Raw genomic sequence first — 27,799 nt, forward strand, 5'->3', positions numbered from 1 at the left:
CACCTTTAGGAAGGCTTTCCTCAAATCAGTGTTTTAAAGTCAATTTGGACTTCAAACAGACTGATGTCCAGACTTTATTGAGGAAAATGTGTTTTTGCTAAAATACTTTTGTATAATCAAAGATTCATTAGATTTAATTGTTTAAACTCCTTTGGCAGCTGTAAGATTGAATTTAAACACATTACATCTAAATATGTCAGGTGCCAGAAGCTGAACATTTCCATGGTTTGATCTGGTATGACCTCATTTTCTTTACCGTTGAAGATGTTGATGTATATTTTAGTTGAAACATATGTTGGGTTTTAACAGCTTAGCTTGTGTGTAAAGGTTGACATTTGTTCATAAATCATCAGTTCAGGGGTGATGGGCTTCTACTCGTAGAAATATGAAGGCATTTATTTTGGACTCGTGGTTTGATACGAGTGAGGCATGTCAGGAGTAAAGCAACAAAAAGTCTCACATACATAGTGCTATGTTTCTTTTTGTTTATTTTGAACATATTTCACAGGAGTAGTCATTTTAACAGTAGTGCAAATAACAGTTTGTTCCATCCAATGTTATTAGAAGCTACCTCAGATAGTTAACTTGTAGAGGGCAGGGACCACCTGCTGGTTTATGTGTGCATGGGAGGGGACATTGTACTGAGGCTCAAGCACTTTCAATAAAAACTTGAAGTTGGAGCTTCTACTTCTGCAAAGGTACGTAGCTGTTGACATGTTTTGTCAATATCTTCAGTAATTTCTTTGGCCTTGTCTGCTTTAACCTGTAGAGTTTTTTTTTTTTTTTTACAAGTGATGGGAATAAGTTGTCGGACACCAGTTCCCTTTTGTCTCGCTCCGGTGATTCATTTTGTTGATCGCTGTCTCATGCAGTAACATGTACGTTACTTCTGTCTTCCTGGTTGGGAAAGGCATTACTTCCTTGTAAAATGTTAATGATGTTTTCATCTCGCAGTAACATGTACGTTACTGCGTAAGACGTTTTTTACACACATGTAACCCACAACTTTCAAACGCTGCCGCTCACCATCCGAAACCAATCTACTCCTCGTACTCGATCCCACTCGCTGTCCACAGCGAACCTTGAAATCTTCCCACGCAGATTTAAATGCTGCTCCTCTGTCGTCTGCACTTGCCAGTTACCCTTCGTCCTCTCGTGTTTAGTTTGGGTCTGTCATCTTCTTTGAGTGTTCTTTAAAGGTGGAAAGGGGTTTTTAATGTGTTACAACCACCTCGATTGGAGTGGATACTGCCATCTGTGAACACCTTTTTTCTTTCAATCACTCAAACCTATTGGTCACATTAATGCAGCACCAAACTGTTACCTTCGTACATTGACAGTTTGGGACAAATGCACATGCTGTTACACCCCTACTGGATCGTTGCGGATTTCCCAAAGGCTAGAGAGTTCCTTTAACCTCTGCATTGCAACAGCATTAACCCTTTGTCGCTATTGTTTAAAATAATTGATTAGAGGAATGGTTGCATCGATTAGGCTATACATCATGTCCACATTGTTTGTGCCCTAGCAGTAGCAACCTTACTGTAATGAAGCTCACCTTCCAACCATGCCAGGGCTGACTAGTTGAATAAACTGTACTTAAAGACTATAAATAAAGAGTTTGATTTATTTAAATCTCTGTAGTTAGGTAAAACAGTGTAAAAGGAGAGTGAACATAGCCATTTTGAAATGAATACTGATGCTGTCAGTAACTGCTGTTCATATGGAATCTGCTAACACTTTTACCACTTTGTGAGGTGATAATATGACCGAATTGTTGCCAAAAGGTCAATTACTGTTGAATTATTTTAATTCTGTCTTCCTGGTTGGGAAAGGCATTACTTCCTTGTAAAATGTTAATGATGTTTTCATCTCAAGGCCACAGGTTTACAGCAGCGCAAGAGCAGCAAGTTTTGCAGTGACAGTCGGTTGTCAAAAAACCGATGAACTCATGGGTTGCTGTGGAAAAAGTTAATCTCAACAGTTTGGTTGTTCTGTTGGATTCTTAAATATTTAATTTCATGTACATTATTTGGCTTTTTAGGCAGTCTTGTCATTGAGCACAGCTGCTCTAGACAAGATTTCAATATGGGCAAGCAAGGAAGTGTTGTGTCTGCCTTTCCACAGCTCGAGCTTAAGTTTTTGCTGAAAGTCTGAACGACTGCTGACATACCCATGTTTCTGAGGAAAGGGCATAAAGAAAGAAGCAAAGGTTAGTAGGAGAGTTTAACGACAACAAATCTTGGAATTTTGATTGGCATGGAGGCCTGTGTGGTTTTTGAATGTGTCTGAACCAGACAAGTGTTTTGAGAATCTAAATTACAGACTGCAAGGCTCAAGGTCAGGCTTCCAGTGCCCTCTGCCTCCTGCCTCTGTGGGGTATGTTTTAGGGGAAGTCATTTTTCATGAAGACCAGAGTTTGTTAACATATTCTTTGCCACATTGCACACTTTCTATGTTCTAGAGATTCTGGGGCTCTCCATTAAATAATTGACATTGTGTTGAACTGGATTCATCCCAACAAATATCATCCATTATAACACCTGTTCTCACTTCCATCAAGCTGGGCAGATCTGATGGATCGTTTGTGTGATCTGACCTACTGGTTTAAAATCACTGCCTCGTACATGTGAGTGTGTATCTGTGTGTGGTCGGTTGTGCAGATCTGGTGCATCTGATATAATCTGTCTGCTTCAGCAGGCACACTTAGAATTTCCCCAATAAAACAAAAGAGGCACTGTTAGCAGAAAGTACCACCAGTGCACTTTTGAGCACTTTTGGACTACACCATCACTCGTAAAATACGTGCTCCTGAACTTTGCACCACTGTGGTTGTAATATTGAGGTTGTAACCATTAATTCTCAAGCCCCGTACTTCATTTTTTTAAGGCAAATAGATGCAATTATAAAGCCATATTAAATTGTAAAGTTACCTTTTTTTTCTGAAAGTGAATCATAGAAGCAACCTCAATCGAGTCTCCGGCTTCGTTCATTATTTCAGCAATGGTTACCATATGTAGAAACGTCACAGCGTTCTCTCCGTTTTCTTTTCGATGGTTCCAGTTTCTGCCTTTTTTTTTAAAGGGAGATGTTTAGAGACTTAGCAGACACAATGATAACCGATGCCTCTTTAATCCACAGCTTTGTCTTTTTCATCCACTTCTCCAGACCTCCCTCTCAGGTTTTGTATGTTGTCATGGTAATAAAGTAAGCATCAGTCTTCGCTCTCTGCTGTGATGCATCATAGGTGAGAGAGATGGAAAGCATAGCATGTCTGGGTCGGGGTCATTTTTCTTTAAATCAATGACTGGAACCATGCAAAGGTGTCAAAACGACATACGACCACAAGTTGTTTGCTTTTCACAGATTCATCCAGCCTGACCCAGAGTACTGAGTACTTAGTACTGATAGGAAACAAATAATGTGTAAGTTAAGGAGTAGAGCCTGTAGCACAGATTTAGAAAGTTTGCTCACAAGTCTTAAAACAAACCAGATTCTTGGTAGATTTGAGGTTTGGGGAAAGCAGAAAAAAAAAAATCAATTCCTAGACAGCCTGATTTCAGACATTAAGTATTCTATATAGAGTATAGTATAATGACTCTCAACCAGCTAGTTTAACATGCGTTGAAACCATCAACAGAGTGTCTTGCTTTGATGCATGAAAGTAGAGTACCTTGTTTAAAACCAAACACAATGTCGTTCATACAAAACTCCTCTCCTTTCATATTTGACTGCATTTCTCTTGTGGCTGGTATTCAGACACTAAGTCAAAGCGGTCACCCAACCGCACAGATATATTACATCTAACTCTTATTTGATGTCAATTGCATCCACCATATTCAGTCATATATAGAGAATGTGGTGATAATTGGTCTGAAGGCTTTTAACTGCAGACATGTGATAATGTTTAGATCATTAAAAAAAGACATTTTTGTCGGGTCCAAAATGATCACGTCCCCTGATCCCAATTCCCCTATCCCAGACCAGATGTAAATGGTGCATCAAAACATCTGTGGTAACAAGTGGAAAACATCCGTCACTTCCTTTAACTTTACCGCCCATTGTGCATTTATGACTTCTAGATATTATTTATGAAAGCTATGAGTGATAATAGCAAACAGATGGCCAGTGATGACAGACTTTTTGCGTCTTTTCAAATCTTTGATCGACCACAACAGTCTTTTCCTCAAATCATTTTAGTCCATTTCAGCTGTCGAGGAGATTCAAAGGGATGGGTGATTTGGCAAAGGACAGAACTATCCACTTACAGTGGAATATCATTTCATACAATATGACTATATACAATGTGTACAATGTAGTTTGAACTTCCAGTGGAATACACCCCATAAAGGACCTTAATCCCCACCATATATTTCCCTTACAATGCTCATTCATAATGAAACATAAAAAACCAGGCAGGAGATTTCTCGGACTGGATTTCTTGGCTGGCCGCACCACAGAACCACACAGTGTCATAAATGACTGTCATAAACTAGCACACGCGCATTCTCCTATGCACTGCGCATACTTCATAATTTAGGACACTGAACCTGCTGCATATCCAACAAGGTGTGATCAGAACAGTGCTGCTGGACAGTTTGCCACTTTACGTAGCAGCCTCTGCCATCAGTGTGTGAATGTGATGTGTATGGGTGAATCTGACGTAGAGCTCTGAGTGGACGCTCTGAGAGAGAAGAGTAGCAACATGCTATACAAGTCCAAGTCCCTTTACCATTTAATATAACTTCATTCAGACAAACCCTGGGGTAACTGCCTCCAGCCCCAGTTATCACTGGTGAAGGATTCAGAGCTGCAGTCAGTCCCTGGAACATGCTTTCCATCAGGTCGTTCATCTGGGAAGGATTACATGCCTGTGTGTGGTGTGTGCATCACTTTGGTCAAACAATATTTATTCATGTTTTCATTTGAATTCACGAGCAACATTAATGGAGATCTGTGGCTTTTGTGGCCCATCTTCCTAAGACACTTTCAATGGTGCCGGGTTTAGCAGGGTTTAGCTGCTCGGTGGTCCTGCTCCCTCTTTTTCTCTCTCTCTTTGTTGGTTGTGTGGAGAAGTTTCCATCACAAGTTCAGTTCATGGTGGTTTCGAATCAAGCCTGTCGTCAGCTCCGTCGCTCAGGGCTAAACCTCAGTCATCGGACAGCAGCTGGTGATTCAGACAGGGTGAAAGATGGTTGAAAAGAAGTTTAAAAGAGCAGGCTATCGGGAAGAAAAGAGGGAGAAGAAAATGAGAAGGAGGCACTGTAATATGGGACAGAAAAAAAATGTAGAGAACAAACAAGGGAATATGCAGGGGAGGATAAGAGAGGTGAGAATGGGCATGGATTTAGTTTAGAGGTTTTTTGACAAGCAGGAAATCCAAATCAAGAGTAAAAGCTGATTAAATTATTTGGAATAGAGTCCGTTTTCATCAACCAGAGAATAATCTTTGTACGTTGAAAGTTAAAAAGGCAAAAATGGAGTCTATCCTCCCATAAGAGCATCTGACCACTTCCTATTCATATTCTTAATAAACACATATGAACTCTGAAAATAAGCAGCGATGGATCTTTAACAAGGATTTGCAATTTCCTGTGGGAAGAATTTCTGAAAGATTCACCACCTGTGTTGGTGTGAAGCTACATGTAGCCAACTTAAGCCGACGTTCTGGGGCTAAAGAGCTGTATTTCAAGACGAGAGAAAAATAGGATAAAAACACAACAATTAACAATTATGTAACAAGTTATTTAAAAAAAGGACAGATGGCAAATATGCAAGATTGAAAAGATGTGTTATAACTAAGTAAAAGGTATTTAGTTTCACTCTTTTACCAAGGTAATTACAGATGCCTTAGTTGTTTTTATTTGTTTGCTTTTGATGCCGTATGCATTACAGTGCAACAGCTTCAACAGAACCATGTCTACTCTTTCTCACTCAGTATGTTAAACATTCAACACTTCCCTCTTAAGGCTCACTAATTGCTCTGTGTACTGATTTACATGTGTTTTCTCGGTGGGGGAGATTAGATGAATTATGTGTCAGGATGACAGCCACACTCATTCTGGCAGGTTTTTAGTTTTTTTACCCTGAGTCAGCAGAATGACAGAAAGCAGTGTGTGTTCAAAGCCTCTGCTGCTTTGAAGTGCAGTAAAGTTAGCCTGTATGTTGTGTAACCTGTTGGAGAGCATTGCATCGTCTTCAATCAAAGCTACTAACCCATCTCCCTTCATCGGACAATGCTTTAATTCTTTATTGATCACAAGTGCAGCCAACAAACAGTTCATAGACCTTGTCCCTAATGCTAATTTCATTCAAGCGTTGTGCTGGAAACAATGAGTTGTGAATTGAAAAAGTCTTTTTCATGACTTTTTTCATCAGTGACCGTCTGCTGAAACAAAGGCTCCAGAGAATAATCTTAAATTTGAGACGGTATACATTCAGTTGTGATCCTTGACGGGCTCCCAGATGGAGTTTTATGACCACTCTGTAGAGAAACCTAGCCTACATATATATGTAGCTGTTTACAAAATTTGAAGTTTAAAATAACATCTCACGTTGATGCTTTGGCATGAACGTCTGTAACATGAGTGGATTTGAATGGAAAGTGTAAAGAAGAAAAAAAAGACATAATTTCAGGCAGAGTTCAGGGATGAAGAGTGATAAAAGATAATGCTGCCACAAATTATAGTGAATAAAGACATGAATCCTGCACTTGAGGTTCGGAGGGGGATTTTGTGCTCTTCTGTTAATCACATATCATGAGTGTTGTTCATTAAATGACTTTTACAAATCTGCTGATATAACTTTATTGTGGCTCTGGCTGTAACTGGCATGCAGCTATTGTAACTTCATGTGTCACAGTTTGAACAACTCGTGGATATATTTTTCTAATAACTGTGAAAGCATGAATGAAGTTGTGCCTGTAAAAAAGAAAAGAACATTTGCGAGTGCTCGGTTGCTGATGAACAGCAGGTTCATGTTACCGGTCCTTCCGGTCGCTCTCGGTTTGTTTTGTCACAGCACTTGTTTTCTGGAGCTTTGTGATTAGGCTTTTATAAGCCAGATGAGTAATTGTAAGTTAGGAACATCCTGGTCTTTGCCTTCAGGTACGAAAAATTGAAAACAAGTGTCTTAAATGGCAAAAGTGACGTCTGCCACTGCTGCGTAAACTCTCCCCACTGTGGCAGAAGGTCTAAAAGGCATCAACCGGAAACATATAAAGGCCAAACTTTCCCAAACTGCCACAGAATATCACAGTCAGGAAAACATCAGCATTGAAGGACATTGTCTCTTACACTTGTCTTTTATGCAGATGAATTGTTTTTGTTGTAAGGACTGCTGCCAAAAACCTGAATGTATTTGGTTGGAAAACATGGAAATCTGACCTTTCCATGCATTTGCCTTGAAATTCCTTGGTGCTGATGTTGTGAGGAAAGAGAAGCTCACTCCACATACACAAGCGATTCCCAGCAAATTACTTTAAGTCCTAATGTCAGTGGAGGTGAACCAGAGTTGGCCATTGGACAGTTGCCCAGTCTGTTCCATCCCATTAGACTTCTTCTGCGACTGCTTAAGCTCGCACGTGATTTGCAGATGCATACTTTTACAGGCGGCATTACGGATGAATGCGGTAAGAATATGAAGCTGCAGGCTGGAATCATTCGTCTTGATTGAGCCAACAACTTAAACAACAGATTCAAATGCAGGATAAGATGCGGCGCTTCATTTTGATTGTGTTTGTTTTGGGCATTTTCTCCCCTTTGTTGTTGCTTCTTGTCAGACTTTAGCGCATTCTTTCACTCTGAGTTCACTCACTTGGCCGTGTTCATACCACTTACGTGTCCCTTTTCATCACAGAGAAAGCATTACAACAATTTCCTGTGTGGCAGCAAGAACCAATGAGGGAGACAGGAAAACGGCTTTATTGTTTTGCGCAGATAAATTATTTTTAATTATATATGTATATAATTTCCCCCAAAAAGTTTATCAATTGTGTGTAAGGACTCAGTTAGGACTTGGTCTGGCGCTCCATTCCTGCAGGGGAAAGTTGTTTTTGTAAATTAAACAAAAATGAAATGCTCAAGAACAGAATTCATGAGTTGCTCTTGACCCTCAGCAGTAGTATGGACTGCAGATACGCATCCAGGCAATAATGTTTGTGAGTTTAAGACTTTATTCTGAAAAGTGCTCCCAATACTCCGCTCTCTAAAAATAAAAACTACCATCAGTACTTTCTGTATCTTGATATATAAACATCAGAGATCATTACACAAGTGAAGAGCTGGTTTATTACCTTTGGTTTTCTGTGCTGTTGCAAAGGTTAGTGTGGTTGGAAGATGGGAGATGACATTTTTTCCATCTTTTGAAACTCTGGCCTGAGATCCTTGTTCCGTTCAAAGCGGCCCGAAACATTTCCATGTTAGTTTTGAAAAGTGTCTCTGATCGCAGAAAATGTTCCTGCGCTCAACCGTGAAGATTTACAAAGATGTGAAAATCCGACTCTTTTGGAAAAAGACTCTTTGCCTCTTCGCATTTGTTCTTGTAGAAATTGATCGTGCCAGTGGAGCGCTTGTAGAGAGACTAAGGAAAACATGTAGAACTCTTTAAGGCATGCACTCTGAAGTTCTCTTTTTTTCATTCTGTAATGTTTAAACAAGAAATCACTTGAGACAGAAGACAGAAGTTATGTTTGAGTGATCTCTGCAGGCCACTAAATCAAAAGTCTCATTTTGCTCTGGCATCTAGACAAAGTGAAAGACCCTGTCAAACACTTCAATCTGTATCCTTTTTCAAAACTCAGGGATCCTTTGAAATTGCACTCTCTTCAACAAGGCAAACCTTGTTTTCCAGTCTGCTTGCATGTGCAGATCTGCAGTGTCTGCATATATGTGTGTGTGTGTGCATGTGCCTACGTGTGTGTGTGTGTGTACTTTTTGCAGCCCCTTCATCCGTCTCATTCCACAGCACAGCTGCAGTGACTGAAGTCACACAATTTGTCTCAAAAAGGGGCTTAGCAGCTCATTAAGGGATAGAACAAAGTGAGCTGAGAGAGCTCAGTAACTGACTACCAACACTGCTTGAGGTACAGAGGACAGGGCATGTTGTCACTGTGCAGCAGTGGTACTCTTCTTCTATGGTGCGATGCAATATGGTTTCACGTAACCAGGGATGTCAACCATCGGTTTCTAAAGAGTCGTTATGAAGCCTTAAAATTCCGTCTCCAGACCATTTTGCTTGTCTTGATCTTTAGCCATCGTATTGTAAATTATGAAAACAAGAGTGAACAGTTCTGACATAAAACCAGCTTCAGCTCCAAGCCTGTCGTAAGGCTCACTGAAAGTTCTTATTTCGAATAGCCAAAATCTCTTGGTAATGTTCAAGTCATTTGAAGCTTCTTAAAAACGTAAATAGAAAACAACAAGCTTCTTAAATGTGAGATTGTTCTGTTTTTCCTTGTCTTATCTAAACGAGGTCTTGCATATTCATGGCTGTTTTGGTTTATTGTTTGGTTCAGACAGGTCTTCATTTGCAACCTATCACATCTAATATCTCTTATGGCTATAGTTCAAATCTCACTTACCATTCCTTTTGTGTTTTTCTTTTGTCTGTCAGAATGTGTTGATGTCCTTCTTCTCCTCTCTTAGTTAGATATTTCTCCTTCACTGAAATGTTTTGCACTGCAGTGCATAATATGACATTTTAATCAGGACATCCGTAGATATCTGCCAAAACTAATGTTTTTGCCTGAAGAGGAGACTTTAGGAAACGAAAATGCTTCAAGTTTTTTATTTGATACTAATTACGCCTTTGGCCTTTTTAATCACTGAGACTCTTTATGTTTTTTTTTTCTTCGCAGAGATTGGACCCATAACTATCACAACAGACCCCAAGAAGTTCCAGTATGAGCTGAGAGAGCTCTATGTCCAGGTGGGTTCAGAGATCACATTAATCAAACCAGGAGAACAGCAGCAGGAGCCGCGATGTTTAGCAGTCAGCAGAAGGGCATCTGGCCTTGATAAAAGCAGACTGGTACCTGCAGGCATCTTGTTCGCTGACTAGGACCAAGCCCGGTCTGTCCGGGTTGGATGATGAAAAAAACATTTCAAACTATAATCTATAGTCTGTATTTTTACGTGACAGTTGAGAATTTTGTTCCAATGATATTGAATAATCAGCTTCCAAAAGTAACCGGCAAACTTCAAACTCCAGGCATTGGACATAATGTTGATCTTGTTTTTATCAAAAGTAAAACCTCTTACTCATCCTGTGTTTATTTGCCTTCCTGCTTCATTAAACACAAATGTATAAACAATAACATTCTATGGTTAGAAAGCTAAACACATGTCTTCCAAGTTTAGATTTTTGTGTAATTACTTGGAAAGAGAAAGGAAGTTGTGCAGAAATCCTGGTTCGTAATTCTTGAGCAAAAACTGCAAAACTGCAAAGAGTTCTTTTGGAGAGAAATAATGTATGGCATGTGTTTTTGCATCTTCGACATGTGCCAATGTTCATCTGATGTGCAAGCTGGTGGTGTGGAGAAACAGAGAGATCCACTTTCTTCTCACTCACTGCTTCATTCCTGTATCTGTTTTTCCTCCGCTCAGCGCTTCACCTGCAACAACCTTTTAAGAGGTTTTTGGCATGAAAGAATGGATGAGATGCTCTTTGGAATTTATATTTCTTGAAATTTAAATTCTTTTGACATGAGAGAAGTTGTTTTTAATGGTGAGGATGTTAGGAACACTTCATCTGTTTAAGCCTGAGTAACGAAAGTGCAGGGGTTATCAGGCTCATCCGTGCATGGGGGAGAATATTTTTGGCCATAGGTTAAATTCTGGGGTTCATGAAAGACAGAAGATTCCTGTCTCTTCACCGTCCTCCCCCCCGGCATAAAATCATGGGTCATTCCATTCCAGATGTTAATCAAGGGGCGATGCATCCTTGCATCCTATTGAACCCTGCAGACAGCCAAAATGTAACTGTGGGAATGCTTCAGAGCGGTGGTTCTCAACTGGTCCATCCTCAGGATCCAACCCCAACTCCCAAATTTTTATTTATTTTTTTAAATTGGTGCAGTTTGGAACTCATGGTACAAAACATACTGTACGACAGAACAAAGAGCACACTTTCGCAACCCACCTAAAAAAGACTTTACGACCCACTTTTGGGTCCCCACCCACCAGTTTGAGAACCACAGCCTCAGAGTACACTCCTCTTTGACCCCTCCAAGAAGACAGAGAGCCAGAGAGAATTTTGAAACACAAATAAGGACATAATAAGACAGATTGAACATGTACAAATACTGCCATGCTATTCTTCACGCTGTTTGTTGATCTTGGATGGGCTTTATCTTTTTCTCTCAGCACAAATCTTTTAACAGACAGTTTGTTAGATTCCACTGATAAACCTCTTCAACACATAATGGCGGCGTGATTTATGTGCTGCTGTTTGGGAAGGCTGTTTTTATGGACACAATAAACGTATTCACTCAAGTGCAAATGTATAGACAAATTGAATGAAGAAAATAAATGTATTGGTATGAGCTTTACTGAAATACCTTCTAGTTTAAATGTGTCTGTCTACCTTTTACATATTACCTAAAGTTAGTGGCCACTTTCTACATCTCTAAAATCTATTTGGTTTTTGTTTACACTGTCCTTAAGAGATGACAGTGATCAATGCTGAAGGGATCTTTACTCATAACGTAATGTTGTCTTTTACACCAATTATGACACAACCAATGGGAATATCAAGAGCTCTTCAAAGAAAAGAACAATACTTCAATGCTTGACGTAATACAAGACCATGTATTACCAAGGACTGCATAAGAAAACTAGTATCAGAGGTGGACAAATTAAAGAACTGTGTTGGAGTCTCATAATGCCACACACTTAGCCATCAATAAATCTTTGAAACAGGAGCTTCTTGGTGTGCCGATCTTGTTTTTTCTTTTCTTTAAATTGCCACACAAGCATGAATATATTCCCACTGTATGCTGATGATATCCTCCTCTTTCTCAGGGAGGTGGGGACTGTCCAGAAATGAGCATTGGTGCCATTAAGATTGCCTTGGAGATTTCCCTGCCAGGTTCCTTTATATACGTCTTCACAGACGCCCGGTCCAAAGATTATAAGCTGACCAATGAAGTCCTGCAGCTCATTCAGCAGAAACAGTCACAGGTTTGGACATTACGGCAACTTACAGCATACTGTGAACTGGCTTAAAGGAAAAGTGATCACAATTTAAAATGTATCTGTGTTTCTGTGTGTGTGTGTGTGTGTGTGTGTGTGTGTGTGTGTGTGCGTGTGTGTGTGTAGGTGGTGTTTGTGCTGACTGGGGACTGTGATGATCGGACTCATATTGGCTACAAGGCTTATGAGGAGATCGCTTCCACTAGCTCTGGGCAGGTCTTCCATCTAGACAAGAAACAGGTCAACGAGGTAAGAGAATCTGTAACTGGAAATTTGAATACAGTCTTTTGAGTTCGTTTTTTTGGATGAAGTTTTAAGGTTTTATAGTTAAAAGAAAAACATTCTGCTTTAAAGTAACATCATTTGGTGACACAGTATTCCAATCATTTCACCTTGGCCAAATTCTGTCTCTGTGCTGTCTAACTTAAATAACAGTAGAAGGTTTTACAGCCACTCTTGTCTTTTGCTGTGCCCATGTCTAAGTCTGGACTCCAGATCAAATGTACAGGAAACATTTAATTGATTGATGCATAAGCTCTTTTTAACCTTTCCAAGAAATGTAAATCAGCAGTCTTGGACTAGTCAAGTCAAAGCCTGAAGTTTGAATAGCATGCTGGGCCGGCTGTGTTTCACTCGTAGAGTAGGTCATCTCTCAACCAGAAAGTTTAAGGTAACAGTCATTTCTTGTAGAGCAGGGAAATCTAGATTTAAAAAAACCAAAAAGCTAGTCATGCTGGAACATCATTTTCTCTTTTTCTTTTTCTTGATTCTTTCTTATTTTGAAAGAATCTGTTTAAAGTCGTTGATGTTGTGGCTTTAAGGAACAGATGGATGAAAACCAAGACAAATCATGAAATGTTACTTTTTTGGCATGAATGTTATCATTCCTAACGCTCTTCTTTACCTGCTTTACTCAAAGAGATATTGAAACTAAAGGCCTGTATCGTATTTGTTTGTGCTTGCTTCTTTAATAAGACGGCCCATGGTCTGTGTCTTAGACAGTGGCTGTTAAAGTTTCTCTGGGTAAAGGGGAGAGAAGGGGGTAACATGTAAGAAACTTCCTGAATAAAGCTTTGCACATGTCTAGGGGTTGACCTTGTGAGCAGGTGAGGGGTTAAAAGTGTGTGTGTCTGTGTGTTTGTGTGAATTCTGTTTGTGGTTTAATTGAGTTACAAAGGGAATTAGTGGCCTTACGTAACACGTTTTTTGATTTAAAAAAAAAAAATCTATTTTAGTAAATACGCAAAAAACATGACCTCCATTCTTTAAATCTCCCTCTGACTGCTGTAGGTCCTGAAATGGGTTGAGGAGGCGGTGCAATCATCCAAGGTCCATCTGCTATCCACGGATCACTTCGCTGGGGTCAGCAACACCTGGCAGATGCCCTTTGACCCCAGCCTGAAAGAAGTCACTGTAGCGCTCAGTGGCCTGGCACCTAACATTGAGATTAGAAACCCACAGGGTATGATAAGTGTCAGCGATTATAAACAGGATTGTCATCAGGATTACAGATATTTATAATTTTTATAATTTTATATATTTTAGCAAATGTATGACTAGAAATCTGACAAAGAATCTATAAGAGACGGACTGGAAAAACAGATGCAAACACACTTTAAGGTTGTTAAAATGGTTTAATAAGGAAAAAATGATTTGAATCATATTTGGTGGTCGACGAAGAAACAAAGCCTTAACCTATCTCAGCATTCATGGAAACATTTTAACTGAAAACTTTATGGTCACTGATGATAGGATAGAAATAAGAGAGTTATGGTAATGTAGTGTAGAGACACCTGCAGATGAACCTCTGTGACTTTTACAGGTAAATAAAGTCTGATCTAAAGACACGTTTGTAACAATAGGTACCAAAACAAACAAAAAAACCCACAAAGAAATCCATAACAGTGTAACCTACTGCCATGCATCAACAGGTATTCATTTATATTCGTCAAAGCTGCAGAAAAGTTGAGTAATTGTCTCTGTGTTCACATTTGGCCTACAGGGAAGGTGGTGGGGAAGAGTGATGGCCTGACTGAGCTCCTACACATTCCCAACTCTGCCAAAGTTCTCAACATTAAGGATCCGCAGCCTGGGACGTGGTCTATCAAGGTAAACGAGTCATACTTTAATTAGGAATGTGTGTAAAATTACAGCCTTCTCCTCGCAATTATCAGAGCAGAGCTGTCTTTTAAAAAGACTTACAGCAAGTAGTTCAGTTGTACAACCTTGGAATGAGGTCACAAACTAACACACCAGCAGGGAGTTGAGCCCTTGAGTATGGTCCTTAAGTTGAATAACTGCAGTAATATATCAGCATGTTGACTTACAGTGATTTCTAATCAGTTTAGCATGCATGGCGTCTGGTGGAAGCATCTTAAAGGGAACAAAAACATGATCAAAAAGACACTAAGATGATTCTGTGGACATTCCTGGTAAGTGAAGATGAATTATGTTCAAGGCCACTGCTGTCAACACAAAAAGTGTAGTTTTGTTTTGGGGCACCCCTTTGCTCTGTTGTTCCCCTTGCAGGGTGGAAACTGTTAGAACCCTGCTGTCGAGGTAATTCAAAAGAGGTCACACATTTGACTGCCTGCACTGTCAATGCCAGATGCTGGAAATGACAAGCATTTTTACCTGAGTGATTTGTTAAAGGGGCCTCGATGGCCTGTGTGTTCAGTGAAGGCTCCTGCTGGGATACTTTTCCTCATCTCTGCATAACTGTGTTGTTAGCGCCCGTTTGATTTACTAGGGAGGAGATTGGATGGAAAACTGTGTCATCTGTGTGTTTCCTTCCTGGAAAAATTGCCGTTACAGATGGGTTGTATGCATATTTTCCTTATGTTCTCTGGAGGATTTGATTTACCATTAGTCACGCTTCTTCATTCCTTTACTTTTGTACAGTATTTTTGCATGACTTGCCTTTCCATAAAAATTGGAGGGTTGTGCCTTTTTCTTCTTTTATTTTGTTATTTTAAATGGAGAAAATTCTGCACATTGCTCTTGCTCAGGATAACCATTTATTAGAAAATTACCCAACATTTCAGACCTTTGTCAAGTGTGCTCACAGTGGACCTTTGCCAGAGTGCACTTGACAAAGGTCCTCAACGTCTGACACACTGGGTCATTTTCTAATAAATGGTGATACTGAGCAACATGTGTGGAAATTCTAAGCGAGAGTTATACATCCTATGCACCTGCTTCATGAGGTAGATGGACGTGCCTGTCACATACGTTGTCAATGTGTATTTCATGTCTTCAATTTCCTATCGAATGCCTTCACAGTACGTATGATAAGGTCCATAAATCATTTTGTGAAAAATTTATTTGGTCTAATATTGTTTTTCTAGAGACCGATACAAAAAAGAATTTAGACATGGACATTTTATTCTCGTACTTAATTTTTGTTTTTGATTTACATTTCTGTCTGTTGGATTGTTTTGGGAAAAAAATGACGTGTTACATGTGACAAACTTTTTTCTGTTGTTTAATTTATTGGGATTTAAACAACACTTCAGTATTACAAGATGCCCAAAGGGGATTCGATCTGGAACACTTGTTTGAAAATGTCAACTCAGATTTACATCTTAGCCCACATATAACTAATATAGGGAGCTCCTCCATGGACAGTGCTCATAGAAGTGATGAGGGACATGGAAAAGTTCCTGTTTGCCTTCTTGTCCGCCTCCTGTCTCATCTTTCTTCATACATCTCTTTTGTTCACCTCACAAATCTTCTTTTGTGTTACCGAATGCATTATTCTCTGGATATACTAACTACCCAATATTTTGTCTCCTAGAAAAAGCCTATCGTGTTTTCTGTTCTCTGTCCTGATCCCGATACATCTTGTTTTTCCCAATTTCTCTTCTTGGACATCCAATTTTCCAACCTTAGCCTCCCACACAGTACTTTATCAGACTAAAAATACCTACCTATCATCTGTAGCTGTGTTTCCCAGGACAATCTGCAGAAGTGTGGGGAAATAGTTTTGCAGGGATTTCACTGTTCTTTCATGCTTTGCCCAGGCAATAGACTGTGTGTGAAGAGGAATTTGATCCTTTTTAATCTGAAAAGATGCCTTAAGATACCATATAAAATACAGTACATGATTAATTGATTCATTTTGCTTTAGAATTGTGTCATGCATAAACAATAGGCCCAATGAACCATGAAACAGTACGATGATATGTTACAATATGATACAATACTATAACCTTTATACAATAAGATAAAGTACTGTACACAGAGCAATGTAAAATAATACAATAAAATGCACTTTTGCCCGTAAGGACGTTTATTTGGGTCAGAAATTATACAAACAAAACAATTATTCTTTTTAGTTTCTCGGTTTTAGGGCAGAAATGTTCAGAGCCAAACCTTTGTCCCTCCATTATTCCACACAGTCAAAAGAGCTGATTCTTGGTGTGTGAGTGTGGGTGTGTCTGAGACCGTGTGCTGGTCACTCTGTGCAGCGGGGTGTGAAAACGGGAAATGAGAAGCTCTAATGACAGGGACTGCTCTTGTCTTTGGTCATAGCCTGACCTTTAAAGGACCTCTCCCATTATTATGGCCTCATTTGCAACCGACTAAAGAGCCAGGATATTACCATGGCTGCTGTTAGGGCAGGGTTTGATGACCACAGCATGTATTGTGTTTTTTTTTATGATGGTAAGTATTAGCATTTAAGGTTGTGCCAGATCTCCTTTGTCATGCTGTTACCTCATTGTTTTAGCTCTTTTTTTTTTCTCCTGCTGGCTCCTGTTTGGTTTGGTTTACCGTTCACAGTGAGTTGAAGTCAATATCAGGTACTCCGTCATTTTGGAAGGCAGTAAACCCACACACTCTCTTTCATTTCAGGCAATTGCAAATGACAGTTTAGGTTTGCATGCCTCACTCTGCCTCATGAGTCAATGTCTGTAACACATCCAAGGTGTCTAACCTAAGGTGAGGAGTTTCCCCTTCTCAACAACCTATATTTTATTGTGATGACTGTGTCTGTGCGTCTGTCAAAGCTTCAAAAGACCCTCTGGTGGTTAAGACAAAATGTGCCATTAGCCACTTGTGAATGATAGGGTTTTCTTTGTTTGATTAAAGTATGAATGTTAGACTGAATTGATCATCTCTGGATTATGGAGTGTAAGATATTAAGCCTCAACTTCAAGTGGCTTGTCTTAACACGCAGAGGCGGCTGGCACACAAAAGGCGGTTACACAACAGTCCCAGTGCTGTGTCTGTCATTTAGTCCACTTATCACTGCCTTTGATGGGGCGGCTCTTTGTTTCCTTGAGTTTATACCATCCCACACCATTGAGTGTCAACAGAGGAAATTGAAAAAGACAATTCAAATAATAAAGATGTGGCTGTGAAAAGTGCTTGTTTCATCTGAATGATTAACATTGCAACAGTATTTCAAGACATGAAGATAAAAGTAGAAGCCAACCTGCGCTTACCATTACTTGTAGACAAACATCTGTAAATCTAAGTGTTCCCTTTCTGTCATGCAGACCTCTAGTGAAGGAAGACACTCAGTTCGTATCTCAGGCCTCAGCACCATTGACTTCCGAGCAGGGTTTTCCAGAAAACCCACGCTGGACTTCAAAAAGACCTCCAGTCGTCCAGTTCAAGGTCAGTGAGGGCAACCTTACCCGGCTGTAAAAACACCACAACAGTTGTCTCTGTTTCCTTTCACCTGTCGTGTTCACTTAGCTCTTTAGCTTTTAAGAACAGAAGTTTAAAATATATGGTGTGACAACTTTCCAGGGATTCCCACCCACATTCTGCTGAACACCACTGGGCTTAAACCTCCTGCTCGAGCTGACAGACTAGACCTCCTGTCAATCACAGGTGAAGCGATCAAAACTTTGCCAATTCGCTACTACCCTGACCGACAGCCTTACGGCCTGTGGAACATCACAGAGTTCCTCCCACCCAATGAGGCCTTCTTCCTGAGGGTGACAGGATACGACCTGGATGGTTTCATGTTCCAGAGAGTTTCCAGTGTCTCCTTCTCCAGCATTAAACCTGGTCAGTGATGCTGTTTTCAGTATTTATCGAAAGACTTCACGTCTTTCGATTGATAAACATCTTAACTGTTACTTTCTTTTCTGTTTTACTGTATCTGTCTTTTAGATGCCCCTAAGGTGCAGATGCCAGCCACAACTCCTGGATACTACCTCCAAAGAGGGGCTGTCATTTGCCAGATTGAGAGCCTGATCCCTTTTACTTTGCGCTTCAGTAGGGATGGGAGGAGGCTTGGGGTGGACCAACTCTTCAGGTAATAAAGCAAACTATGAATATTTCTCTCTGTTCACACACGTCAAATGTTTGGCTGAAACTTCAACGCAGCCATCCACCGCTAGCCGTGGCTGTAGACATAGACTGGCTGCAGCTCCACCCCAGAGAGCCTGCTTAACAAGCACAGTGAACAAACAGCATCTCATAGTAGCAACACGTCTGGCAGTATTGTATATGTATGAACAGTATGTAGGCTGTGTCAGGTTAAACTGGCATATTGACTCAGAGGAAAGCCACATTCAGCACAGGTATTTGAATGTTGACCTGCAGGGAGGACCAAAGGCTGGTGGTGCTAGCGCTGCTAACAATAGCCCCACTAAGCAAAACTATTACATTTTACAGACAATTCGAGTCTTGACTGTTTTAGGAGCGTTTTCTTAACATATTAAACCCCCCCTAACGGTCCCTAGAAACAAACAACAGCAGTCTATTATTCTAACAGACCTTTGGACCCTGATGGAAGGAAACGTCTGCCAAAACATAGTAAATAAATCCATTCCATCCGTTTTTTATCCCCACCTGTCAAAAGATAAAATATCAGCACACAGCATAATCAAGTTGAAACTGAAACTGAGTTCAGATTAAATTGTTCAATTGTGAGACAATTAATGGTTTGACATCGTTTCTCTTTGCTGATGGACAAACTTATTAAGGATTGTGTTTGTGTGCTTCGATTCACAACAAATACTGAAATTACAGGTGTTACATGTTCCTCTTTTTTTATTCTAGTGAGTCTGACAATGCCACATGGGACATACCCGTGGTTACTCTGAAGGATGAGGGCTACTATGAGTGTATTGCTATCAGCAGCGCTGGGACAGGAAGGACTCGCACCTTCCTGGATGTGTCAGGTAAGCTCACACATCAACACTCATTCACTCTGACATGGGGTGATCATAATCATAGTAATGAGCAGAAACGCTGAATGATCCATTAATAGATCAACATATAATGAGATAAGATAATTCTTTATTCATCTCACAAACTGAGAAATTTAGTGTTAAAGATGTAAAAAATATGCATCAAAAATAGTTGAAAAAAAAACAGCCAGTTACAGGGCTACAGTTGTTAGAGTTTAAAATGTTACCTGAAGCAAAAGGAAGCCAGACTCACTTTGTGTAAGGAGCCAGGACAGGTCAGGGGGATAAAGCTAAGAGTCCTCGTTTCATGTACACACCCCCTCACACTCCAATGCTCACACTTACACTACTTATGGGCATACAGTTGGAATTTAAGGGCCATTACCGATGGGTGTATTTTATAGTTTCCGAGGTCTACTGCTGGAGATCCCATGCAGAGAACCTACATCATGACAGATTACATGTGGCTTTATGGAACATTTGAGCCTAACACGAGGTTGAAATCCATGCCTCACAGCCATCATGTCATGGGGTTTATGCTCTACGGGCTGTGTGCTTGGTTTAAAAAGCAACGTACCGTAACTATGATGTAAGATGAGAATACATGGAAGGTCATAAATAAGTATCTTGCTGCGCACCACGAAAGTTAGAGAGCACAGTAAGGTGCCCATGCTGCGATATAGGTTCACAGTTAAAATCAAGTCTGGTCCCACAAATAAGAAACGCTGCAAAACCTCTCACAGATATTCATACTATAGGTAATCATGTTCCTTTACCTGAAGGATTTTAAAGTTGAACCAGATGAAATCTGTTTGTTAAGTACAATGTGTTATACCTTTAGTCTCACTATTGGCCATATAAAAAAAGCTTTCAGTAAAGTTCATCATGTCCAATAAACATTGTGCTTTGTGACATTCAGTTAGGTCGCGTCAAAACTTGAAGTGTCAACTTTAAAAGAAGGAGGAGTGCAAGGAAAAGAGCGAGAGGTCGTTGAATTTAGCCCTTAAAACGCCTCCAAAAAATGATGCATTTAGACACCAACTTATTGTATCAGAGCTGAAGACTTTGCCACATACCTCTCCTCACCCTCATTATTTCTTTTTCTACCTCCTTTTCTCCCTTCCACTTTCTCCTGCTTAGCTCTGGCTCACCCCTTAAAAAAAGATTGACAACAGGCTGAGCTTTCTTTCTGTCACATCAGCTGCTTACATCCTTTTCCCCTCGTCCTGCAGAGCCTCCTCCAGCCATCACAGTGGAGGGGAATGTAACTGCATCTCCTGGCTCCCGTACCGTCCTCACCTGCCATGTTGTCAGCACCGTCACCTTTAACCTCACCTGGCTGAGAGGAGGTCACGATGCCCGCCTGGATCCACGGGTAAACGTGTTGAAGAACCTCTCACTACAGATGTCCTCGGTGAGCCCAGATCATGCGGGTTGGTACGAGTGCGTCGCTATTAACGAAGGAGGGGCGATGGCAGAGCGGATCTACCTCACAGTGCAAGGTGATGAGTGTGTTTTTATATCGATGCTCATGTTGAAATACGTTTGTGCAATCAGCTTGAAAAATCTGAAGCAACTTGGTTGAGCTATTATTTTGTTAACGGTGTGTGTTGAGACTTCATAGAACGGTTACACTATGGATCACAAGATTATTGGCAAACACAACTTCCTTAACAAAAACATGCGCTTCTTCCAAGTACCCTGATCCTCACACTTGTCAGCTCCCTATAATTCAGCCTAATGCTTTCTGGGATGTGTGAAAATGATTTATGCCTGACTCTCAGGCTGAACTACACTGAGCTTTCCATCCGTGGACAGCTCTCATAGTCTTGTTCCTAACACTTTATTGACACTGAATCAGAAACACTTTGTTATAGAGATGGAGTATCACTGGCTATCTGTATAAAACCACAGAGCTTTGGACTGCACCCGGCAGGAAATAGCAACGTAACACAGCTGTTAAAACCTGGTTAGAGTGAAGATTTCAGCAAAGTAGAATTGGGATAAATGAAGTGAGAGCAGTAAGGACATGATTCAATCGGTCCAAATGAATATCCGGTATTTACCTTGTAATATAACCAACCGTCCCTGAAGAAGTTAATTCAAAGGCCATATAAATTCCTCCTTTTGTTATTTCTGCCAGGTGTTTTTTCTTTTTTAAACCAAATAGAAAAAGAAATCGTTCCACCTCATTGTTTAACTTGACCTACATTTGAATAACTGCAAAGCTTGCTGTGAAGTGAACTTGGAGTTGTGTCTGCAAGGTGAACTGCAGTGACAGCTTGAAAAAACTGCTGACAGGTTTGGAGGGCAACTCTGTCATTTGGCTCATCTCACTGAGTGAATAGTTACACAGTCGGTCCTTAAACTTGTTCCTTTTCTTATTTTTCTTTTACATTTCCTTCACCTCTGGTTCTTTTTCATGTCATCGTTTCACAGGTGTCTTTTTAACTTTTTAAAAAACTTTTTTAACAACTATCTTACTGCTTTTTTCTTTTTTTTTTTCGCTTCATAACTCCTAAATCTCTGTGTAAAAACAGCTGTCAGCGAGCCCTGGGGGTTTCCTTAACACCCCCCGTCATCTTAGTTATTAGTCTCACTTTGAAGTGGGTCAAGAGAACAACATATGAAAACATTGACCATTTCTCGATATAAAATCAACTTCAATCACTTTTTAAAAATCAATACACTACACATTACATGCACTTGTTTTTACAATTTTGCATTCGTGAAGCTTCTGTTTCTCTCTTTTGTGTTATAAAGCAGGTTGAAATTAATTGTGAGGCCTTTACACGACCTTCGAAAGCTAACATGGCCATTTGTGTAAAATATTATTACTTCTTTTTTTATGAACAACTTTGACAGCGTATATACATACAAATACATTGTGAAAATAATTAATCATTAACCGGAGAGTTGAAAATACTCATCGTATCAACTGAGACATGATAAATACACAGGTCAACGAAATCTGCAAATCGATAATTTGATCTGTGTGGACAAATATATAGACATAATATTTACCTGTTTGTTTAAACCCATAAGTACACATGCATAAACAAACTTATAGTATACACAACTAAATGCCAAGCCATAGTGAGTGACCATACCCCCACTCAGCCTCCAATTAACCTTCAGCGGGCAAGAGATTTGACATTCAGATGTTCAGACGTCTTTCCTTTTGCACCATGTGACCTTGCAACAGAGACTTCCAATGACAGTATTTCTTGTGAGATCAGAATACATGAAGAAAATAAAGAATTGAAATCCAAAGGGTTTTTTTTGTCTTAGGATTGGAAGGTACAGAACAGAGGCCTTACCTGCAATGACTTTGCAGTGTGTTGGTTGTTACCCAACCAACTTTACACTTTCAATTCAGAAAGCATGAGTAAACATACAGAATGCACATTTAAAATGAGCACTCATAATGTGGATGTAATCTGATTTAGAGATGAATGTAGAGAGAATCTAGGAAAAGGGACGTTGAAGAAGTTGAATGTTAAGGATCAGGGTGCTTTGTGATTGGGAGTGAATGCAGGTTAGACAGGAAGAAGTAAATGAATAAGACCGAGCAGGTGATGAAGGGAGGACTAAAGTCAAAACTTTTCCTAACACGTGTCAGCTACTGTTGAGTCCAGGGAGAGGAATGTGTCTACCCTCTATAGAACTCTTTGTTACTTAAATCAGAAGTGTACAACCCCCCCCCCCCCCCGGAGTAGTGTGACCTTGCAATCTGGAAGAAGCCCGATTAGAGAGAACCTGGCGTGGCTATAAACACAGTAAGGGGCCCTACATGACCTATGTGGGTCATACATTCAGCACAGTGTGGCCTTAGGCGCCGCTAAGGTTAGGATCGAGGTTGCAAGATGGAATTTCAATTTGTTCAAGTCAAGGTTGTAATACATCAAAAGTATTGCCTGTAAATGTATTTCAAGCATCTGGTAAGTGTGCTGTATTTCCTTCAAAATGTGGCATCACCGATGATTAAAGTGGAAGAAATAGTGAAAAGTCAATACATTCCTTTACACCTACTCTACTGGCGTGCGAACCTTTGAACTTGTGACTACAAGCTTCCATCAACTGTCTGTTTTGGATGTTTAAGGTAGCAAGGAATGAAATCTTTAATTTATATAGCTTCAAATTACAACAAAAGTTTATTATGACTGTTAACATATATCTCAAGTTTAGACCAGACTTATTATTAATAACTGTGGGCCTGGTTGATTTTGTGCCTGTTAAATCTGTACAAATGATTCATAAATACACTGTGGTGAAACTCAGTGTAAATGTTTCAAGTCTTACATCAAAATAACCCCTGACAAAGTTTCTCTTTCCCTCAAAGTTCTTTGCCCATATTCAGACACAACAACAGGAAGCTACACAGAACAAGACAACTTTTAGGGCAGGTTCATGCCTCAACGCTTCATGCTTTCTGAATTAGAGCTTGATAAGGAGCATCTAGCTATAGCAGATTCTTTTTTTTGTCTTTTAGTTGCTCGGTGGAGATCCATCTGATTTAACTTGATGGGCCAAGAAAGTGGGATAGAGGGAGAGACAGCATGAGATATACATACACAAACAAACAGACAGACAAAACAACATACTGACAGTGAGACAGCTGTATAAACTACAGATAATTAAAAAAAACCCGATGTGCCCACAATAATTGCAAAAATGGTGTATTGTTTACAATAATGTTTATACTGAGTATGAATGATTAAAAAAAAGTTTGTGCAGTCGGAGTCAGCTGCTTCAAGCTGTAACTTCCATAAAATACATACCTCTAAATGAATCCCTCTGTGGCATCTAAAAAAGACAGAAATGATTAGAATTTCGAAGTGCTCCTTCTCTTTATTCCAGAAGTTCTCACACTCCGTTTTTCTGCACATTGGCAAGGTCTAAGACATTGGAGATAGTTCAAGCAGTGGGAACAGAAAAGAGAAAACACGTGCTTGAAGGTTCAGTTACACATCATGAATCCATGGAATAGAAAAGTTTCCATAACTTCTCTGCGTCTGGGTTCAATATCCCCCACTGTTTTACCAATAAAGAGGAAATGATGGTGAATGAAATGCTGTGAAACATTATGAGTAACTTCTGTCACTCCTCGACACTTAGCGTTTCTGCTCACCTGTAGGATCAATTTTATGCAGATTTTTTATTTTTACTGTTGCTTTGATTTTAACAACTTCTCAAGCTCGACTCAGAATTTGCTGACTGAAGAAATGTAACCTGTGTTGTTAGTCTAATATAGGAATCAAGTGCCTCTATTTCAATATTAACAGAGTATTTTTCCATCTCTCCTCTTTTCCTCTAGAGGTGCCCAAAGTTTCAGTAGAACCACGTAACCAAACCTTTACAGCTGGAGATGAAGTGAGGATTAGATGTTCGGCCAGTGGCTATCCTCCGCCACGGCTGGTTTGGACTCAAAATGACATCTTCATGATGGCATCTAACAGGTCAATTAATCTCCTTCCACGTAATAATTTGATTTGTACTTTTTGACTTAAATAGTGAATAGTGTATTTTCTGTCCTTAGACATAGAATGACTCCTGATGGCACACTGGTTATACGAAACATGGAGAAGAAGGATGGAGGAGTGTATGGCTGCATCGCCAGTAACCAGGCTGGAACAGACACCATGACTTCTACCCTCAGTTACATTGGTGAGTGTTCAAAACACATGCAGCCCTCCTTTGACTACATTGGTTATAATGTAGAGAAGAGCAGGCCACAAGCAAACATTTGGGAAAGCTTGATTATACCCTTGACAGGTCACCTGTCATCACCAGAATCACAAACAAACAAAACTATTCAATTGTTCATTTCCATCACATGAGAATTTGTTAGAGTTGCACCCATTCGTTTTATTGCACAACTTCAGCATTTGCTGAAACAGATATAAGGTCACTTGTAACTCTCTCCAGAAAAGACAACATCGCTTACATACTTTATGTTTTAATTTGCACCTTTTGTTGAATGACAGACCCTAACAGTGACTAAGCAGTTTTAAGGTACTTCCCTATTAGCTTCACCAAAAAAACAAAGGCTTTACCCTCTTACTATATTTAAAGAGTAATACATAAATCTGTAGAATAACGGACTTGGGTTTAGAGCTGCAGCTATCGAATATTTCAGTAATCGAGTATTCTATCGAATATCCCGTCGATTAATCGAGTAATCGAATAAATCATACTTTTGCTTAATTAAGGTTTAACTCGTCTTGGGTCGTCCCTACAAACCTGCTTCTTTGCAGTTACCATGGAAACGCCTGCTTGTTACAGCCAACCACCTCTGCTCTACAGCTGATGATGATGCTCACCATATTACTGACAGGGTCCCAAATTCACTTTCTGATTCACTGGTCAAGGCGGCAGGTAGATGAAAAATACAGGCCAAACACGTTTTAATGGCTGAAATAGCAAATAGTGTTTTGTGTAGCCTACACATCTGTTACAGTTCATTTAATTGAGAAAGCATTATGTTCTGTTGAATCAATCACAGAATCAATCATTATGTCAGATAAGGAAATTGAGAAACTTTAAATATATATTTGCTAAATTGTTATTCCACAAACAAGTTCTGTCTTGATTTAGCTTTGACAACATCAGACATTTCATATAATCAGCCTGTTTATTGTTAAAAGTGTATCTCTGTCTGCTCCTGCAGCGCGTGCATTCAGCACAGAGACCATAGACTCGTCTATGACAGAGACTGTGAGAGGACGTTGCTATCGTTGTTAGCTGCAAACCATAGACTGTAAAAGCTGCAAACACGGAGAGAGTGAACGGCGAAAAGCCGACCGTTTGACCGGATCACGTGTTCCCGACTGGGTCGTATGGATCACGGATCAACTGTGTGCTGACTAAAAGTTAAAAGGGGCACGCCGCGCTCGCGTGTGCGTGTGTGCGTGCGCGTGTGTGCGTGTTAGCGCTGAAGTGTCTGTGTAAGAGAGAGGAGCAGGTAGCTGCAGCTACATTAAACGTGTTTTATACTCATACCAAAAAAAACAAAAACTTAACGAAGCCTCGAGGCAGCGAAAATTCCTCGATGAATTTTTGTAATCGAATTATTAGAGTTATTCGAGGAATCGTTTCAGCTCTACTTGGGTTATCATTACACTTAAGGCCCGCCTCCACCCAACAGTTTTGCCTGTTGACAGATTGATCAAACATTAGGTTGGGATAGCATTCCCAACATGGGGACAGCCATTGTTGGGCTTCAGTGTGCTTCTTCAAAAGACAATGGGTGATGTTACTGAGACTACATCCACTGAAATGAAAAAGTGAGTACTGTTTTTCACTTTGCTGTCTATACTGATGTTCTGTCCATTGTTCAACAATTTTCTTTAATCTAGAATTACCTGTGGTGACAGTTGCTTTGAGCGATATTCTCATTAGTGTTGGCGAAACCACAGTGTTGGCCTGTTCTGCGTCTGGCATCCCACAGCCGGAGATCTGGTGGTACAAAGGTAACAACTAAGACTCAACAAAAAGTTCAACAACTCAAAACAGTTTTTTCTCATCAAAGATTGAGCAGTTGTTTACATTTAACCAACATGTGCTCATGGGGACAAAATAACTGTTGTTTGTTCGAACCCAAGCCAACAACACTCAACAGCTGCACTCTTTGTCCTTTTTAAGGAGATGTTCGACTACTTTCATCATCCCTCTTGGATATTGATACATTAGGAGGTACGTTGATAATCAAGGAGACTCAGGATGCTGACGCTGGAGATTACACCTGTGTAGCTGTCAATGCTGCTGGCACCTCATCAGGAAAGATTGCTTTGGATGTAGGAGGTGAGAGTAAAAGTGTATACTTAACCTTGAGAAGAAACATCCCAGTAAAATGAACTCTGTGTCCACAACTAAACTCTCAGAAATGACACACAAAGACAAACAGACAGAAGCTTGTTACATGGAGTTTTCAGAACTCTGTTATGAAATTCAAAATTGTTGTATAACCAAGTTGTATACCGGTCACTGACACAAAGACTTCTCATGTGTTGCTAATTGAATATGCCTTTGCCAAAAAAGGGCGCACAAGGTCAAACTACTTGGGTGTGTTGACTATGTCTGTTTAACTGAGCACCAAATAAACACTCAACATCTGAAACAGCAGAACATGCACAACACTGACCTCACCAAATGTTACACACCCAGAGAGGGCTATTAAACGGTGTTGGACACTGCTATGTTCTCATATTTCACTTGTTGTGGAATTACACACTTTGAATTAATACACAATTACACACATGAAACCATTCACTGCATTGAAGTGTGTGCAATGATATTAGTGCCTTTAAAGACCGCTCACCTTTCAGCCAATAGCCCCTCTTTCCTTTCTTCATCAAACACATCTGTATCAAGATCAGATGTTAGCTCTTGTTACCTGGAGTAACAAAACTGCTCATTTCAGTTCAAATTATTGACACATATAACGATCTTTAGACA

General features: G+C 40.0%; 1 protein-coding gene across 2 annotated transcripts in view; it reads left to right on the forward strand.

The window, feature by feature from the left end:
* Window positions 1-27,799, forward strand: part of hmcn1 (hemicentin 1) — a 77,719-nt gene that overhangs the window by 6,295 nt on the left and 43,625 nt on the right. For both annotated transcript variants that reach the window (XM_079349847.1, XM_079349848.1), the window contains exons 2-15: window positions 9,857-9,927; window positions 12,021-12,179; window positions 12,318-12,440; window positions 13,482-13,653; window positions 14,194-14,300; window positions 17,693-17,813; window positions 17,949-18,212; window positions 18,318-18,462; window positions 19,212-19,333; window positions 20,575-20,844; window positions 24,660-24,801; window positions 24,882-25,009; window positions 26,701-26,814; window positions 26,987-27,145. In XM_079349847.1, coding sequence (XP_079205973.1) covers window positions 9,857-9,927; window positions 12,021-12,179; window positions 12,318-12,440; window positions 13,482-13,653; window positions 14,194-14,300; window positions 17,693-17,813; window positions 17,949-18,212; window positions 18,318-18,462; window positions 19,212-19,333; window positions 20,575-20,844; window positions 24,660-24,801; window positions 24,882-25,009; window positions 26,701-26,814; window positions 26,987-27,145 — 2,097 coding nt within the window. The remainder of the gene's footprint in view (window positions 1-9,856; window positions 9,928-12,020; window positions 12,180-12,317; window positions 12,441-13,481; window positions 13,654-14,193; window positions 14,301-17,692; window positions 17,814-17,948; window positions 18,213-18,317; window positions 18,463-19,211; window positions 19,334-20,574; window positions 20,845-24,659; window positions 24,802-24,881; window positions 25,010-26,700; window positions 26,815-26,986; window positions 27,146-27,799) is intronic.

This window comes from Symphodus melops (genome assembly GCF_947650265.1).
Source record: "Symphodus melops genome assembly, chromosome: 8".
In the NCBI taxonomy this organism is placed as follows: Eukaryota; Metazoa; Chordata; class Actinopteri; order Labriformes; family Labridae; genus Symphodus; species Symphodus melops.